Here is a 20,227-nt window from a genome sequence, read left to right as displayed (position 1 = left end):
ATATTTGCTTAGACTAACCAGAGGTTAATTAATTTTTTTCAGTAATGAAAACCCCTTTAATCATATATCCTTAGAATATACACACATCCTCTTGCCATTCCTTAATGTAAATTATAAAGGGTTCGGGGCTTTGTTTATTAATTTTTTCTTAAGAAAAGGTCAGTATATAAGGCCAGCACAAGGTGAACTAAGGGTTATTTGCTCACCCCACACAGCATCTCAGCCAAACAGAGGGGCAGGTCACAGGACAGTGGTCACAGACAGCACTGCATTACTCCTCTCTGAACACCCCTTGACTGAATTTATGCTTCACAAGCTCATATCTTAATACCTGCAAGATTTATACAGGCTTGCTTTCCCAAATCCCAGCTTAGGTGACAATGAATGTTCCCACTGCCAATATAAAACACTATTATCTTCCCTTTCTGTTTTGCTTCGATTCAGCAATCTTGCTAATAAAATCTGTTACATTCATATGAGTTATTACAAAAATATATACCAACTTGCAGTTTAGTTTGTGTTATTTTTAGGAGAAAGGGTAAGAATATCTCCCATAATATGCTGCAACAGTATTACTGTACTATAGTTATGTACCTCTAGTGCTCTTATTCCATTTAAAGTGCTAAGATTTAGTTCTACATCTTTAAAAAGATATTATATAGAACAAATAATAAACTATATCATGAGCAGTCACTGTCACTACCTATAAAACACTGCTACTATGATCATCATGTCTGATTTCATATCCTATTTCATCTCATGACCTTTTTGAAAGTACAAGAAATATTCTACATCACTAGTATGAGTAAATAACTACTCTTAGAAGAGTTAATTATTAAGAAACTAAAATTAAAATAACTAGATGATAGCAGTGGAGGATGTTCATTCAGTTGTCCTGAATATGAAAACAACCATATGCAACTCAATTTCTCTAAGAGACAGGCCATACACAAGGCTCTTGTAACACCAACACAGTTAAATGAACACAACATCTGAACATTCAATTTATCACATACTGGAAGACTGATATAAACAGGTTTTAAGTTGATAAAAATTTGGAAAGATATAGAAACAAATACCTGTAACGGTGCTTAAAACAGGCTGGGCCTCAATATTTAATGCTCTCAATATTGCAAACCCAAACCTTCTCAAGACTGCAGCCTCACAGAGAAGTCCGCACTTTACCTATTTATGTAAAAATAGTTGGTGAGAAATACTTGTGGATTTTTAAAGCCAGTTTTGACTTTAAGAAGAAAATAATAAAAAAAAAAGGGGGGGGAGGGGAGGTAGAAAAATCAAATTTTAGTATGAATTATATAACTCCAAAAGAAAGTAGTTGGAATAGTGCTCAAGTTCTGTAAGCAATAGTTAAGAAACTCACAAAAGATTAGCAAAAACTTTTCTGCGCCAGCTTCGTACTGACAGATTTTACACCTTTTACAGTTCACAAAAGCCTATGAAGATGCATGCAAACATTCAGTTAAATGCTTAAGTAGATTCGGATAAAGGCACAGAGTGCTGCAGCAAACATACAGCTGCTTCTTTGATCCAGTGCATAACTTTTTGGTGATGTTTTGAGAGCACCAAGTTTCCAAGCTGCACCATAAAAAGCGTGTGACCAGCAAGTCACAGAAGTCTTTTTACTGTTCTCATGCTGCCAGTTCCTAGGTACACTCACAGGGTGTTAATTCCACTTAAACTACAGCAAGAGGTTCTGAGTATTTCCAAGTAGATCAAGACAAGCCGATATAAACATGTATTCCATTCTCTTTTTCCTTTCCATGTCTAGTCAGGGGCATGACTGGAATTATGCACAGCTGATATAAAAGCACTAAGCAATGCCTACAACAATAGAATTGTTACCTTAAGATAAGCAGGTCTCATAGTAACATAACCATGTTTCTTGCAAATATTCAGGCTAGACATAAACCAGTCTCACAGCATCAACTAATGTAACCAAACAAACCTGATTGTCTCCAAAGGAGGTGGACTAAACTCCATGAAGGTGAGTGTGTAATGAAAGAGAAGCAGCCAGAGATGTTTGGAACCCTCAAGCCTTCACTCATCTGTATAACTCTTCCCCAGGACTTCTGATAAAGGGAACACAGTGCCAGATGTGAAAACATATATTGATACCTCATTTTAAGGAACCTGGTTGATAACTTCCCTTGCTCCTTTGGCCTATATGCACTTCTGCGTAAGAAGCTCCAGGAACTGTATTTTAATGCCACTACATTGCCAAAGGAATGGTCTTCAAGCCCTACAAAAACACTGGCTCCATGAGAGACCAGTTTTCCTACAGGCAGCTGCTCAGATGTCTTGCACACCTGGAATGACACCTGATATTTCTGCCCTTCCCTTCTCCAGCATGTCTTAACAAAGTCTGCTCAGCAGTAGTAATGTCTAGAATTAAGACATCAATCCTAGAGAATCCCTTAAGCCCAGAGAGCCTTACAAAACGGTCCTGCCCTGTTATGTAAAGGTCTCGGCATGGGATATGGGAGATGTGGAAAAGGGTTACTGATGAGTGATTAAAAAAATTCCCAGAGGAGCGATGACTATTAAACCACTTACCTCTATGGGAAAACAAAGACTCAAATGGGAAACCCATGAAGGCTGCAGAATTCCAGTGAGAAGCAATATCTCTGACAACAGGAAAAACCCTGATCCAACTCCGTGTGCTGCTTTTGGCTGGGCTAGAGTTAATTTTCTTTTGCTGGCTGGGACTATGTTTTGGGTTTGTGCTGAAAACAGTGTTGATAAGACAGAGATGATGTCTTCCTTGTTGCTCAGCAGAGCTTACACAGAGACAAGGCCTTTTCTGCTTCTCACTGCACCCTATCAGCAAGTAGATGGGAGGGGTTGGCAAGTTGGGAGGGGGAAGCAGCCAGGACAGCTGACCCCAGCTGACCAAAGGGATATTCCATACCGTATGGCATCATGCTCAGCATATAAAGCTGGGGGAGGAAAAAAGAATTTGGAGCGATGGCAGTTGTCTTCCCAAGTAACAGTTACACATGATGGATCCCTCCTGTCCTGGAGATGGCTGGACACCTGCCTACCCATGGGAAAGAGTGCATGAATTCTTATTTTGCTTTGCTTGTTGTGCACGGCTCTTGCTTTCCCTATTAAACTATCTTAATATCAAACCATAGGTTCTCATTTTCACTCTTCCAATTCTTTCCCCCATGCCAACACAGGGGTAGTGACTGAGCAGCTATATGAGCGCTTAGCTGCTGGCTGGGGTTAAACCACAGCATTCCTGCCCAACATTACATTAGCAGGATGAAGCAAAAACAAACCAAAAAGACAGCTGAAAATATTAAACAGAGGAGTGCAGAGAAGAAACTGCTGCCACAGTACAAAACAAATTTTCACAAAACTAATGGAAAGTCCTGATTCTTCAGAGGCTAGTGATTTGTTGGCATGCTGTGCAAAAAAATCCCACTTTGCCATAAATGCCTAATTGATGCCTTCCTACACAGTGCTCCTTATGAACACTGAGTAAATGCTCTCCAATCTCAAGAGCCATCTAATGCCTCTGCAATTAGATGGGATTTTTAATGTTTGCTTGGCAAGGCAGATCCAGCCCCCTCGAGACGAGGTTTGGAGACTCAGGTAAGGCCCAAAACACTCATATTGACAAGCAGAATACGTCTTAGAAAAAGAACTGCCCCAGTTGTGTTACAAAAGCCCTGACTGCAATGGATACAGTTCTTATTTACCTTCCCAAGCGTCCTTGGGAGATGCAAGGAATGTGGGAGCATATATCAAGACCCAGCCACATTATCAAGGCTATATTGGAAAGAACACTCAAATCTGTCTGGTTTTACACCAAGAAATTAGGAACTTCACAGTTGTCTTTCAGACAGAACCAACGAGCTTCAGAAAGTCTAGCACTGGTACTATGTGGTCACACGACAAATGCATTATGCAGCCAAGCAAATCCCTACCTGCAAAGCTCATCTCCATTGCTCCAACTATAATCTTAGAGCATGAGATTGACCCAAATCACCCTGGCAGGTGTGGAGTTCAGCCAACATCTCTGCATTTGACTGAACCGGAAAACGCAAATTCACTCTTAGCCCCAGAGACTAAACAAATAAAAACAGTTTAAAGAGTTTATAACGTTTATTCCAGCAAGCATCCTTTCACCAAAGCTGGTGAAAAACAAATTAACAAACAACAAACCCCTCAATGTGGTTTTCTTTGAGGTGAATGATCACCACCATTAGTGCTGGTGAATACCAACAAGGAGAAGCTCAGCATTTGGACTTTGCAATGACAATAGTAGCAGGCTGTAATAAAGTAATGGACCTCTTGTAAGTACAGTGTACAGCAGTATAAAAATAAATGTGGTGCAGGTCAAGAGACATGATGCATTGTATCCACTGAGGTGGCAGTACTACTGCCCCCATTTTGCTATTCTGGACTTGCACTTGGGAACAAAGTCATTTAGCCTACTTAAATCCAAAATGGGTGGGTCTGTTCTCCATTTCTCAGTCCTACCAAATCCTTTCTCTGACAAGAGAGGGAACTGACTCAAAAGACCCTAAGGCTAGAAGAGCAATTACATCCTATTAAATCAGAACCTTATGAGAGTAGTCCATAAAGAGAGACAAAGAGGGGTCAGAGGGAGAGCGACACAAAGACAGACCGAATGCAGCATTTGTGGATGATTGCACATAGCTTCAAAGAGTATGGAGTGGTTGTTGTCCAGCTGGGGAGAAACATGTAACTGCAAAGTCAGGAAAAATCAAATAGGAAAGAAAGGGTGATGCACTCCAACACACCTTCAGAAGTGAGAACAAGTGTGTTTTGGCCAGCAGATTGATGATAAAAATTTCAGAGTGTAACAAAACTTGGGCAAGGCTGTGATAACCCACAGGAGGCAGCAATACAGAGGCAGTATCTATATGCTTATTTTGGTTTTGATTCAACAGCAAAAATCCCCAGAGACTGAGAATTTGCTATGAGTATTTCACCCATCTGAGACCAGACAGCTCTGCTGCCTCTGAGGGAAGGTCTTCTACAGCCTCTTGCATTTTAATCTGTAGTTCAAACAGCTACAGAGACTTTGTTTGTCTTCCCTTATCAAACCAAGCTTGATGTCCTGGCAAATCCTGCAGTTTCTAGGAATACATTCCTTCCTGAGACATCTCTGACACACACTGAAAAAAAAAACCACAAATCAACACATTCCCATGAAAAGTCATGCATCATTGCTTTGGAGAAGCTACAAAGAATGAAGCAAGAAACAAAGTCTCCTTTTGAAATAAAATGCAAATATCCATGACTGAACACAGTCAATAATCTAAGAAGAGATCTACTAAAACAAGGGGTGGGGAAATGTAATCAGTTTCTCAACATGGGTTCTTAAAAAGCTGCTTTTCATGTCAACAGAAGTACGAGCCCACAGGGTATTGGTAGAGCTATTTTTCTTTACTTGGGTACTCAAGCTGTAGAGCAGAGGTGCAACCTCAATATTAATTTGCAGGACAGACAGGGAAGATGTTACAGCACCCATGCCAAAAATCATGAGTGACAAACCAAGTATTTTAACCTATGTTTTCACCCAGGCTCATTGTATTATTTCTTCCATATTTTATAGGAACAACAACAGAATAAAAGGAGGATTCTTCACACCTATTAATATAGCTTCAAAAAAAAAATAGGAACATCCATTTATAACGGCATGACTGTTATTCCCATGAGTGCCTGAAACTTGTACCTTGTCACCTATGTATCTACAGTTCTGCTGATATATTTTCCTTTCATAATTCAGCCATCAAATTTGACATACTGCAGTTGACAGGTTCAGACAGAGAGGGAGCACAAGAGGAAACATTTGGTTTCAAATGTGGGGTATCACATTTATCCTCATTAATGCAAGGTAACACCCACACATAACTCAAACCTGTCAACATAGTGCAGATATTGATGTACCTCTATAAAAGAGACCTTTTCAGGTTTTCACATTTTTAAGTGCTTTCAGAAAATTTAAGTAATATTATGCCCAAAGAAGGAATAACAACAAAGAAGTCAATAAATGCTAACCTCCAAAACTAGAACTTTGAAAATGTTTAGGTTTTTTTCTTTAAAGAAAACTGGAGATGGTGGGCTAATTTTAGAGGCAGAGTATAATTAACCAGCAAGAACCCTTTCTGCCTGTAAAAGAAACTTCAGTTTTAAGACAAACAATCTGTTGAAACACTCAAGAATAATATACTTTTCATGCAAGAAAGGGAGTATTTCTGGTAAGTTTATTTTATTCTTGAAATTACTTTACTGCAAAGAGAAGAGTGCCAGTATAGACTAGTTCAGATATATAAGCCACTCCATCTCTCATCCCCCCTTTTCACTACTAGTCTCATCAGTCTGGAGGAATACTGTTGCTGTAGATGGTCAGAGCATGTATGTTTAATGCTTCCAGCAATTTCAGCCCCTAATGAGTACTTGTTTATATTACAAATAAGTTAATTTCAACCTTCAAAGCACAGCTGTAGCAGAAATTTTCTGATGCTAGAGATTAAGGGCATCTCTTTACCAAATTTAGTTAATGTGCAAAAGTTGTTGGGTTTCCTCACTACTTAATGAACATTAGAACTAGATATCTTAAGGTCCTTTCTAACCCTAACTATTCTATGGGGAAATTAAGGGGTGTTATCTGCCCCTATTTCAGAGCCTGCTGAAATACCAGTTCCTAACTTGCTACTTCATATAAATCCTTCTTCCATAAGTCATGAGAGCTACCCAAGACAAATGGACACATATCATTTGCCTCAAGAGTCCATTATAACCACCTTCTTTCCTGTACGGCTTAAGGGAAAACTTTAGAAGGAAGAGAAACACTCAATTTGTATAAAACGCTATTCAAGAAACAGTTTGCTATGACCACCCAAATCCAGTGGTACCTCCACATCCTGATCAAGGTCTCTGTCCTGAGAAGCCTTTCACAGGCAAAGGACCTAGTCTGTGTTACTATTTAATGATCACACAGACACCTAACAGCACTGCTGCTAAGGAACAGACAATTACTTAAAATGCAAAGAACAGTCTGTAAAAAAAAACCTATCTGAGGTTAGGTACGATAGGAAGCCATAAGATCTCTCTTCATTAAATTCCAGTTGAGATGCCACCTTCCCTCACACCCTGGCACCTAACAGTGCCTTTTATGGAGCCCTTCAGGTTGTTGCGTCTCACTGTGGGTACCTCCTATTAAGGTTCCCCTTCTCCTGGAAGAAATACATTGGCATCAACCTACTTAATTTTGGTAAGCAAACAAATGTAACCTGGGTTATCTGCATTTAACAAATAAGGCATTTTTTAAGGTTGTCTGTGCCACAAATCATATCATGGAATGGTTAGGATTGGAAAGGACCTTAAGATCATCTAGTTCTAATCCCCTGCCATGGGCAGGGATGCCTCACAGTAGCCCATGCTGCCCAAGGCCCTGTCCAACCTGGCCTTGAGCACTGCCAGGGAAGGGACAGCCACAATCCATCAGACCCAGCTACCCTAGAGGACTAAACTAAGTAACAGTAGAAAAAGGATGAACCTAGGGAAAAGGTGTTTTAAAGACTGGTATATGGTGGATTCAGCAGTAGCCCTGAAAGTCTGAAGTAGGTAAACTGGGAGCCATTATCTTCCTAGAGGTGGAAATCTGGCAAGCAAGACACAGACTATGGCTAGAGTTAGGCCAGAACAAAAACTAAAGTTACTAAGAGCAAAGCAGTCCTACATTTAGGATTCTGCTTGTTGCGAAATTTTGGTTTCAGCTCCTGACTTAGGGCTTTGTTTTCTCACTACCTACCCAAATAGGAACAAGAGCCCAAGTTTAGCCCAAACCAGGATCTCCTGGTAAAAACAGCACAAAAACAACAAACCAAACAACAAAAATACCCTCTTTGCATAAAACTTCTCAGATTTCAGATTCAGGAAATGCACAGCCAGTCAAAAAGTGAAAAGTCCAGATGCCCACTCAGGAGGGAATCCTACCAGGAATGGAGCAGCCTCCTCTTTCAGATGCAACGGAGCATATCAACAGTTACTGGGTTTAGAGGATGAGACTAACCACACATCTCCCTTAGCTTTGCATAACTTAAGAGTGGTGCTATGCGAACAGCATTAAAAGTGACCTCCCAAATCAGTACAGTTTCAGGCCAGAGGGTGTTTAGATTGAGAGCTCTTAAATCTGATGGGTATTTCCCTCCTGTTGAGACTGATGAACAAAATCCAATCCAGCTGAAGTATGGCACATAACAGAGACACACTTTTACTTCTCAAACTCAACACCTGCTTCTATCCTGAGTGCTGGATACAGAGAGAACATCTTCCTGATTCTGATTTCCCTCTGAAAGCACCTTACTATTTCTACTCCAAAAACATTTCCCTCAGCTTTGTCCTCTACCCGTCTAAATCACAATTTACAGTATCCTCCTCTTTTCCTGTACTGTTACACTTCTCCCTGCCCAGCTTTGCAGATTGACACATAATAGGCTGAATAATAGAATGTATGAAAGATTTTCTTCTTGCATTTTCAATAACCTCAGTGTTTTCTCAAGCTTCACTGTATTAAACAATTTTTCATCTCTGGAGTCCAACTTGTTTGTACCACTGCTGCTCTCATTCCTGATTAAAAAAAAAAAAAGTGTGGAGGAAGGAGAGGAGGGGCAGAAAGTCTGACGTAAGACACAGAATAATATGACAAAGAATACAAAGGTTTTAGTCATCACATGCATGGGAGCACAAAACCAGAGAAGAAAGAGTCAAGCCTACTAGTGTGAGTAGGGTTGGGCAAGTACACAAATAAAAATGACCATATAAACCCAGGAAGCTCAGCAAGTGTCACATACATATGAATTTTAACATCCATGGTAAAGAAACCAAATATTCAAGAACCACGGTTATAAAGGTCTCACCAGGACTGGTACAGCCTTGTGTCTATTGGGCAGACGCTACTACTGCTTCACCATGATAAACGAGAACACAGAGAGTAACAGTGAAAATGATGGAAGTTTTTAAATGCATCTTACTCAAATTGTTATTCCAAATTGGTTTAAAGAAATGTCACCAATATATAACTCAAGACTTCTGGTAAGAGGCTTTATCTAAATGCTAAATCATAAATTAAAGCAAGTATAAGAGTATTGGTGATCAGATGCTCTAGATAGGTAGTTTTCATTCATACTAATCAGAGCTGTAAATCCAAGCAAGGAAAGAAAGAGGAATTAATGGAAAAAACACTTCCAGCATTTATTTGACTTTGGGAAAAGAAAATACCTCTTAGTAACACTCAAAGATGGATTTTTACAGTAGAGTTTCGTAAAGGATAAAAGTTATAGCTGAGGGATGGTGAAGGATGCTAGCAACTGAGAGGACACAGAATAATAAGCCAAAATGAGCTAGCAAGTCTGTTTTCATAATCATAATCCAACCCATTTGATAACGTCTTCTTCCATTTCCATTACTTCATCATCACTCATTGCATTATGTCTGAACATAAGACTATAAACTCTTCATAATTTTGTTTGAAAAGCATTATGCGTATTTGTGGAGCTTATATGAAGTTACGAGACAAAACAAAGACTGGGGGAGAGCCAAGTCATGCATACGTAGAGGGCTTCCAGAAGAGCAAGGATAAGCCAAAGCGCTCAAAAGACACAGAGTTGCGTTTGACACACATTTGCTTTAGAGGACAAGAATCAGGAATTCAGGGATAGAGTTTGGACTAACAATTAAAAATATCTGGTAAATTCAAGGAAGTAACAGTACGCTGTCATCAGATGTATCAAATAAGCAGCGTTTATTCCAATGATCTCAGTGCAAGGTTAACAGCTTTCATCCTTTCTTTATATAGGGAGGCACACAAATCTAGTCAAATTTTTTACACAAGACACCACACAATTTTCAACAACCATATTTAGACAATATCTTTAGCCTCTTACTTTAAAACTATTTTTCCCATTAAATAGTTTTTATCTATGTGTTGAAAAAAATGAAATAAATATGACTTTTTTAAACCATACCTTCCATGACATACACCAGGGAGCCCACATCTCCTTCCTTGATGATGCAGCTGTCTTTGCCATACTCCACAGGATACATACAATCCACAATCTCCTGGATCTGAGACAGTTCCAGATTCTTCATGAAGTCATTGTCAAGGATTGCTTCCTTTATTAGCTCCTTGGACCTGTGGATAACAAAAAAAGACAAGATTTATCCCTGTACCCATCAGCCAAGCTCATTAATAGCAGGTGAACTTTAGTACAATTGCATGGTGCCCCAAATAAGTATTTCGGGGGGGGGGGCAGTATCAGTATTTTCCCTAAAATTTTCATAAGTCCATCTGCAGAGAAAGAAAAAAAAATAACACAGAAATGATCACTTGTAATTATTTTTGCAAGTAAGTTTTAGATACATCAAGTATTGAAATAAAAATAAGATTCCATGTGATTGCAAGATCCACTTTTAGCTATAGGTTTCACATCTGTAACACCACCAAAGACTAGCATAACTACTGGAAATATCTTCCATATACAAAACTGAAAGCAAATAAACACAAACAAGAAGTTAATGGATTTGTGACTTAGTTTATCATATTTTTCTCTTAAATACACAAATTGTAGCACACAAAAGCACAATACTGCAATGATTCTTCAAGTATTAATCAAATACCAAATGTCATTACCTTCACTAGAGAAGTCACCACTGTTACAGGAATGATACCACTATTAACTGATTTCTTTGATGACTAAATAGAAAATTGCAAAGTTACGTTAGAGTTCAGAGAATTATATGTGCAGTTTTGGGTTGGCATGCAATTAGGTTGGAAGCCTGGAGTACTTAAGTAACCACTTTGCAAAGCTGAAGAAGGAATGAGCTGTTTCTGAAGATACAAATTTCAGAACTCAAAGTTCACAAATTCTCTGAGAGATGACCCAAATGGGCATGCAATATAACCTGCTCTCTCACTAGAAGTGCTCTGCCAGTGCCATGACAGAAGATGTGCAACAAAACCACATGTAGTTTTGCCAGTTTTCCTGAGATTCTTTCTATTTCTACAGCTAAAGTGCTCACTACACAGTGAGTCACACTCAGGTGCTAATGCAGCATAACCAGCATGTTATGACATTTGCAAAAACCTCCTAAAGCAACTTGTGCAAATGAACAACTGAGAGGTTAAATCTAGATCTAGACCAAAACTAAAGCTTCTAAAACACCTACAGGCTGGACACCAGGTGCTAGGTCCTTCATTTCTCACTGTGCAGCTTCTTTTCTATGGGCTAATTTCCATTTGCTAATGTGAACAGACACAGCTACCTGCAGAGCTTATGCATTCAAGAGTTTTATCTTTTTCAAATATGAATATGAAACAAGGTTTTCAAAGATAAATATATTAATGCATCATGTCTTCTTGAAAAAGAACCAAACTGGGACTTTAGAATTCCAAAACCAGCCAGACAGCCTTGCAAATATTATGTCTTTCCTACCGTCCTTTCAAAGTACACATCAGGGTTAAATACAGCACAGATTCAGTTCATTAATATTTAAGATACTTTTTATGCTTTTGATAGTTTTGAAGTTTTTTCAACAAAACATGTTACTTTACAGCCTCCATCACTACTGACCCAGCTGAAGCACAAGATGGGAAGCAGACCAGACTTTTCAGGTACCGTCTGCACGACACGGACTTGGCCTGCTACAAAACCATTTTGCTCTTGAGAAATTTAATTTGACTTCATATACTGTCACTCCAATTTCTTGCGCACGCAAATAAAAACCACCGGAAAAACCTGCATCTGTGTTACTTCTTGCTTTCAGTAATGCAAGAGCCTAGTAAATTGTAAGGTTCACCAGATGACAGATAACCCTATTTCCTTATTTCACCCTCCTGTGCTAGAGCAGGACTACACTTTCTATGCTATACCTTGACTCAGTGCTGCTCTTTTGGTCTTAGCCATCCCCACAGGTCCCAAAAAATCCTCATAACAAAGGCACTAATTATAAGAATTACTCAAACTGCCTGCTGAAGAAGAAAGCATAATAAAAGCTTTTGCATTAGTCATATCAACTAGCATTACAATTTCACCCATTTATTTCATTCCAAGGCTCAAAAATGAGGCTTTCTCCTTGATAAAGTCAGCCTTTCAAATGGAGCATTTGTAAAAATACCTGCAAGAGACTGGAGGGAATGAAGACATGGTCAAATGAGACCACCCCTGTTAATTTAAAGGCCCTCAGCAAAAGACAATGCTGCTCTTGTCAGAATCAAGTACATCAAAGGATTTGAAAAGAATCACAGAAACGTGGTCTAAATAACAGAGAAGGAGCAGAACAGAGGCTAGGAAAATCCACTGAAAGTCTATTTTGGGGAAAAACAGCAAAACATACATAACACAAACAACCTTTGGGAATTTATTAGCTTAATATTACAGCGTAAGAGCCCATCTGAACCAACTGAATCACAGCCTCTCCCCTTCAACATGGAAATATCAGAGAAATTAAGGCTCAGAGGCCCACCACGTCATTCAAACCTCTTACCATCAATACAAGATACACCTCTTAAGAGGAAAAACACACTGGCTGGGATATCAATAACAGTTTAATCTCTGCCACATCTAAGCATCTTAAAATTAAAGATCGCCATAGAACAGTCTGGATAATAACTCGGTCACACTTGAATGTAGCCAAAATAGATATTAGTTAAAGATAATTAGCTCAAATGAGACGTCAAATACAAAGAGCATAGCATGAGAAAAAAAGCACCTCCAGCTGCCCATAAATAGTGCTAGCTGTAGGAGCAGGCACCTTGCAACCCAACTGCGTGTTTATGATTTAATTTGCATCAGACTAAAACACACTTTATAGTTTGCAAGCAATGAACATTTTCATCATGAAATACTCCATCTTTAAAAAATAAATTAAAACCCTTGTCTGGCACATTTGAAAATTAGATGATACTAAAAATACATTGTCATAGCTACAGTAAGAGTACCCTATTGGTCCCTGCAAAAGAATATTTGCCACTCTGATAATTCAAAAAAAATTATTCATGCAATGCAGATTACCATTTCTGCACATTTGCACATGCCAGGCCTTCAGCAACTTCTACATTGTTTTATTAGGCAATTTTCTTTCAATATAATTCACAGGTCAACTCGAGGTAAATATATTTTTCTTTTATATTTATTTTTATAGGAAATGAAACTCAAAAGCATAAAAATATTAACTCATAGTTCCTAATTATTCCATAACAAATGCTTTTCTAAGCCATAGCATTCCTTAATCATCATCATCGGTATTTTAAAACAACATGTATATCCCAGGTATGTAAACACACAAATCTCTCTCATATTATTAAAAAAAGGTATTTAAAATGGTCAAAACCACACTCCTATCATTGCAAGTAAGTGGCTTAAACAAGATACAGCTGTTTCATTACCTCTTATTTTCAAATAGTATTTGTTCTTTATTTTCTGAGGTTTCTAACAGAAACAATCTTCAAACAAAATCAGCTACAATATTTGTTAGGGAACATGACTATTTCCAAATGACCCCATTTTAAGGAGGCATTTTCATGAATATTTACTAACAGCTGAGTTGAACAGCTCCTAATGCAGGCAGTCATTCAGAGTAGAGAGCAGTAGTTATCTTTACTCTCCACAGGTGAGAACTTGGCACTAAGCCATCACTATTTTTCTGAAAGATTAATGACCAAATGTGGAGACTGGATGAAGAGTTTGAGAAAAAGAAGGAAAAAACAGAAGAAATCATGAAGGGCACAATCCTCTGCAACACATCCTATCCCAAATCAGTTTAGGTCCCTCATAGTAATAAATACAGCAACAGTAGGAAAAAGCCAATTGCATTCTAATTTGCAGAGGTCATGTGAAAAGCAATTTAAGTTTTATAAAAATATATTGAAGTAAAAAACCTGTACACCTGGGTTGCAAATGCCTCTCAAAAGAAAAGCATATAAACATGCATTAATTCACACACCTCCTAATCCTGCAATGGGAGTCACTCCGGTCCTCCAGCCAGATCAGAGCCAGCCCCCATCCCCCTGCAACAAGCCAGCATGACAGCTTGGGAGCATAAAAATGCCTGGAAAAAAATTTGGCCCCGTTTTCTGTCTCAGCAGTCGGGGGCTGTGCACAGAAGCTGTTTCAGCTACGCTGGAAAAGGCTTGTATTAAAGATTTGCCTTACTTCAGTGGCCAGAAAATGCAGAATTTCAAACCCCTGCTGCTAACATCTGCTGGCTACTCATCAAACATGACATCAGAAGGTAAAAATTGTGGTTTGCAGCAGATGCAAAAAAACAACCTGAGATGGTACGCAGCCCTAGATAAGAAGCTAAGTTAATGTTACAGTGGTATGGAATGTACATAGTAAAATACCAAACCCTGTATTATAGCCTGTTGTTATCCTGACAGTAATTAACATTTTACAAAGAGCAGAACGAACAGTCATCTTAGGCTCTTCACCCACGGATAAAAACAAAACACATTCTCTATGCTAGATTTGTACCTTCCAGCACACACAATACATATTAGAATAAAAAGTTAATCTTCATCCCAAAAAGGCTTATTTCAACACCAGTAATGATGCTTGCCAAGTTTAAGGAAGGGAAGAATTTATGTGCAGATGGAAAGACAACCGCTGTACACATCCAGGGACACTTAAAGAAATGCAAAGCCCTCTTGATACACACAGTGCTGGTATAGCATCAGTTTGCAGTGGAGTTCACAGTAATCTGAGGTTCAAATGGACCAGCAGGTATTCTGCTCCAGGTAGTCTACTGCTGGCACAAGTTAATAAAACATAGGTGGATACAGTGGAATAAAAGAAATTAAGAGGTCAATTTAGACAACACTGATAGCAGTTGGAAGCAGATCTGAATTTTACAGCGTTCACAATATACCACCACAGCTATGTACCAAAACCAATTTGAACTACCAGCAAAAGAAAAAAAAAGTAACGTACTATGCAAATAGGTTGGAAGATAAGAAAGGGAAACAAAAAGTACATTTTGTATTAATAGTCAATAGAAGAAAAGTACAATACCTTTTCTTTACCTGTTCCTCTCTCCAAAATTTAAGTAAGACTTTTCAGTATGAGCTTTTATGCCAATAATAATCAGGGGAAGGAGTATTTTTTCTAGAGCCTCCCCCATCAAGAGTCCACCAACTGCTACCAGTGACCTACAGCTCTGTATTTAGGAAGGAAACATCTACAGGAATTTGACTAAGCACAGAAACTGAGCTCACTGTCAGGGATGAAGTCTAAAGCAGCAAATGTACAGCTCCTTGGGAGGTGCAAACACTTTATTTACTCAATGATAAACCCCGCTGAAAGCTACCACAACCAGTGGCATCTTTTTTGTGCTGTTTCCTCATTGTTGTAAAAATTAGAAGTTAAATACATGCATATATCCTTTACATCTATCCATCAACGTATCAAGCATATTTGTGGAAACTCACATCCAAGCACTCCTTTTCTGGGAGTATCCATATCCCTTCATAAGGAATTAAAGCTCATTTCAGTAGATAAGAAACATTGGGGAAAAAAACCTGTGGCCTCTGACCCAGAATACGGCATGCAAATCAGAGTCCAGACAATCCCTACAACAACCATGTGTTTAAAATACACACTGTGAAGTGTTTAAAAGTGTTTACTTCTACAAAATGGGGCAGGGGGGTGGAATTCTTTAAAAAGAGAAAATATGGCCAAGTATTGTGCCTGCTCCAGACTTCCAGAAACTAGGATACAAATACATTCAGCAGGATACAAGTACATTTAGCAGGGTACAAATACAGTGCAAAATTTGTTAAACAGTTTGGGGGGGGGGGTTAAAATATACGTATTTTAGATGTACCCCCATGTCATAATAGGGTATCTATTCCAAGCAACATAAAAAGCAAAAGCTGTAAGTTCCTAGCAGGTTTGGGGAAGTTCTTTGCACAAAGCCCACATTCACAGAGTTTTTAACTATCTTTTTAAGCCCTTGTGTACTTAAAAGAGTATGCACGATTAGAACACATACTCACACGCTGTTCCTGAATAGGATCTCAGCATTTCAGTTCCCAGTCTAGTTAATACCAAACAACTAGAGTTACCAATTATCTAACCAACAAAACTAGAGAAAATCTGACGATCTGATGTATGCTTAATTACTAAGGACAGGAACATCAAGAACAGACAAGCTGAATAATCTTAATAGTGATTTAAAAGTTCTCTATAGAGATGCTGCCTTCCATACAGAAAAGGACCCACCTTTTAAAAAGCAGTAAATATAGAAGCCTTACTAAAAAGTTGTTATTGCTTACTATAAAATTATTCAATCCACCAAGTGGCCCATGGATCCTACATGTTTTTATCTACATACTTTATATTCCTGTATCTCTTTATGAATACTGTGGCCTGGCTAAGCAGACAGAGGTTCACAAATAGCAGCTGAAAAGTCTTAAGCAATTATCAAATTACTGTCAGCAAGAGACAGCAGTCAAAATCTCTTCCTTGCACTCATCCCTTCTCAACTGCAGTGTGTGACAGAACCTGTTATCTCTTAGGCTCCTACGTAAGAAATAGAGGCACACAGTAGAACTTTCCAAGATGATTATTTGACCTCTCTACCACCAAGTCCATGGCCCTCAGCCAAGCTGGCTTTGCAAACAAAGTGTTTATACTGTTAGAAAATCTTTTTGCGCCAAGTCAATTGCAGAAAGCTGGAGGGTCCCCCCCAAATGCTCTAGGAAGCTTCGCACTGAAGGCAGTAACAAATACCTGCGGCACAGGGCAGTATGCACTTTTTGCACAACAACACAACTGCAATGCAATAGAAACTGTCGCTTTCTAGAGTGTGCAATACTGGACAGTGTCTTTAAAGCCTGCAACTAAACAAATGAATTTTCTTTCACAACTCATTACTAGGATCCAAACAGTACAGAAAAGCCTAGACCTTTCGTTAAAATCCTGGTCTTGTTTGGACTGTAATGCCATTAATAGTTAATAACTTTATATTTGCTGTTTGTTTTGGCTATGGATAAAGAAGCCTTGAATGTTTCTTAAATGGGAATTTTAAATATAACTCCAGAGAGCTATTCTTGTCTTATTAACTGGGAATAAGAGTAGGATTGAAGTCCTGGACTAAATAACATGAAGGCCATTAACTATAGTTGTGGATTTTCTTTACATTGCTTGTCTTTCCCACAGCATGCAACCCACAGCATATCTTCAAGCTGCAAGAGGAAATTTCTGAGTAGCACCTTAAGCATCTGCAGAAGAGACTGTTATTGCATAGTTGGATAGAAAAGTATGTTCTTCAGAAGAGCACACTAAAATGTTTTTGAACTGACATTTTCATTACAGTGACAAGCAACAGGGAAAGTAACTGTGCCCTGATGTAAACCTGCAAAAAAGAAAAACACACCACCCCCCATTTTTGTTTGTCTTGTACTTAAATACAACTTCTAGTTGCAAAAACAAGTTGCTCTGCAGAGAACGTGTTGATCTGACAGCTTCAGTTAGGATTTCTAAATATATCAGTAAAACAGGCAGTTCACTTACACTGCTGTTCATTATATCACACTTTGGCATTCAACATTAAAAAAAAAAAAGCAAAATAATTACAGAAAAAATTATTTTAAAATCTCTTTTCACCTACGCTGAAAGTTGTTGTTAGTGTAAAAATACCATAGGCAAGAGTTGGTTAATTCTTGCATTTTAATGTGTCTCACCCCACAGATCTTAATTTACCACCCTTTTCTAGGCTAGTATTTTGCATCCTACAAAAACCCAGGTTTAGATACTGAAAATGTTGGCAAGCTCAGTTAAGAAAAAAAGTCAGTTCTTGCTGACACAATTTGCCTACTTCTGAAATTTCCACCACCTCCAACGAACTCCCACATGAGGTTCATTTTGAGAAAACACTACCAATACCTTCAAACAAGATCAAGCAGCTACTTGATTACCTGAAGCAAACAGCAGACCTTTGAGCGGCTAATTATAGGTAAAAATATGCAGCAAGGTCATGGTGAAGGAGAATGGGGTGTCTGTCAGAGACTCCTACCCGTAAAAAAATAGATCTTTTGAGGGCTTTTATCCCAGTGCATCTCACAGTTTTGGTGCTCACATCCAGCGCGACTGAGCTGGAGACTTTTTGCACAAACAAAAACAGTAGAGAAAACATATGTACCCATATGCCACAATGCCAAGGGATCCAGAAACAATTCAGACTCCTCCAGGAGGGGTTCAGTTAACAAGATTCAGTCACCTTTAAAGGCAACAGTTATCTATGATTTACAATTATCTATGGACACCTCCACCCTTGCAGCTCCAAGCAATGAACTCAGACCGGAGACAGGTATGAGGAGTCTAGCTAAATAGCACTAAAACAGTTACCCCAAGTCTATTAGCATATTTTGAGGTCTGCATGACTTCACACTGATAAATGAACATGTGGACAGAGAACTGCATTCAGATGCCCTGAAGAAGAAAGTTACTGATGGCCACTACAGAGATGGCCTTCGCCCTGGTGGAATAAGCAGGAAATCTGCCAAGTGGATGATAACCTAATTTAAATAGATGCAGAAATCCAATTAGAGATCCTCTGAGCAGAGACAGCTCATTCTCATCTCTTGGATTACAGGCTACTAACACGTCATAAGCTTTTCCAAATGCACTGTTGTCCAGGAGAAGTGAATGTGCTCTGCAAAACCACTTTGCTCCTCCTTGGCATAAGAACATCAAAAGTGAACACTGTCACAACAGTGTAAATATATAGCTGCTTCCAGTGTGATGTAAGATTGGTTTTCACAGAAAATGTGAGGTATGGGGGGAGGGGGAAGAGTGACAGAGATTTGAGGTCATTTACTCTGATTCACCTAACACTTCTGATGGATGTTATTGTCACTAGGAATGCTGCTTCAGCTCTTTTGCTTTTTAGCTGCCTGGAGAAGTCCCAGGCTTAAATGCCATGGGTGTGTCAGCAGAATGCAGACAAGCACTTGGAGCCTGTCTTTCAATAAGTATTCGTAGGGATTTCAGGGAGAGATATTTCTTCCTGCTTTACAAGTCAGAAAAAAGCACTGGCACTAGTAGCCATGCTTTGAGACATTATCTATATAACATACCCCCCTGCCAAGAGTCAAGAAGCAGCCTGCAAGGATTTAAAGGCAAGCACCACCAGCGTTCTTGGTCACTTCGGGATACAGCAATCCTGAGTGGAGCTGTGGGGGCACCATCATGCAGGCTCTGTCTAGTCTGCTAACAAACCAGATTACAGCTGGGCAAGCACCTTTTGGCAGACAATATGAACTCTAAACAACCATACAACTTGGTAATGTTTACATGGAGCAGTAAGCTCATAAAGGTGTCTGTGCAAAAGCAGGGAGGCTGGAGTTCATAGCAGGGCAGTACCTCTGACAGTTTCTTTTCCTTTAAAGTCAGACTGGGGAGAGATCATCACATTCAAATTATCTCCCAATTCCTATTTGCACTGCATGAGCATTGACTGTCACTATCCTGCTGAGCTTTGAAGAATATCCTGAGAGCAACTGCCTCATATAAGATGCTTTTTTGTTCAGAAATGCTCTTGCTAATCTTGTTTTAAGAAGTCTACTAAGAATCCCAGGCTTGTGATGCTGCCTTTGGCTTTAACCAAAAAAAGATACACTCTGAAGCAGAAGATGCAGGCTTTGGCACTGTCCTCACTGAGGGGTACTCCAAGTGGGACTGCAATCCAACAGCCACAGCAAGGATGCCCAGCTCCAAAGCAGGCACGAGAGCAGCACAAGGCAACCACTTCCAGAGAAGCAGACTTCTCACAAACAAGCCAATATGATCCCAAGCTTGGAAAGCTGCAGTCTCAGGGCAAACAGTTCATAAAATTCTTAGGCTTCCTAGTAAAGAATAACCTATAGGAGGCAAAAGGAGATGCACTGGGGATTCAGAGAAATTTCTCCAATTCTCGTGAGCTATGAGGCCAACTTCAGGGATACCTGAAATATATTCCATCCCATACAGCCACGCATAAATACAAGTCAGAAAGAACTTGAAAGAACTGTTTTGAATAATAATAGTTACAAATATGACATCAGGAGAAAGGCACCAAATTAATATGGAAGGCAAAGAAAAGATGAAAAGCTCTTGAAGACTTTGCGAAATGACCCTTCTTTGATCAAAATAGCTGTCCACCAGAGGAGCTGAATGCTCTCAGGAAT

The 20,227-nt window shown here is 39.1% G+C and overlaps 1 protein-coding gene across 4 annotated transcripts in view; it reads right to left on the bottom strand.

Moving 5' to 3' along the window:
* The window catches only part of PRKG1 (protein kinase cGMP-dependent 1), a 480,301-nt gene that overhangs the window by 403,290 nt on the left and 56,784 nt on the right, over positions 1–20,227 (bottom strand). For all 4 annotated transcript variants that reach the window (XM_061373836.1, XM_061373835.1, XM_061373838.1 and 1 more), the window contains exon 2: positions 10,029–10,195. In XM_061373836.1, the coding sequence (XP_061229820.1) occupies positions 10,029–10,195 (167 nt within the window). The remainder of the gene's footprint in view (positions 1–10,028; positions 10,196–20,227) is intronic.

The sequence above is a fragment of the Neopsephotus bourkii genome, unplaced genomic scaffold (assembly GCF_033783945.1).
Source record: "Neopsephotus bourkii isolate Nb327-2 ecotype Australia unplaced genomic scaffold, CSIRO-AGI_Nbou_v1 NB_1634, whole genome shotgun sequence".
Taxonomy (NCBI): Eukaryota; Metazoa; Chordata; class Aves; order Psittaciformes; family Psittacidae; genus Neopsephotus; species Neopsephotus bourkii.
The sequence above is the reverse complement of the archived record's forward strand: the minus strand, read 5'-3'. Positions and strand labels throughout refer to the sequence as shown.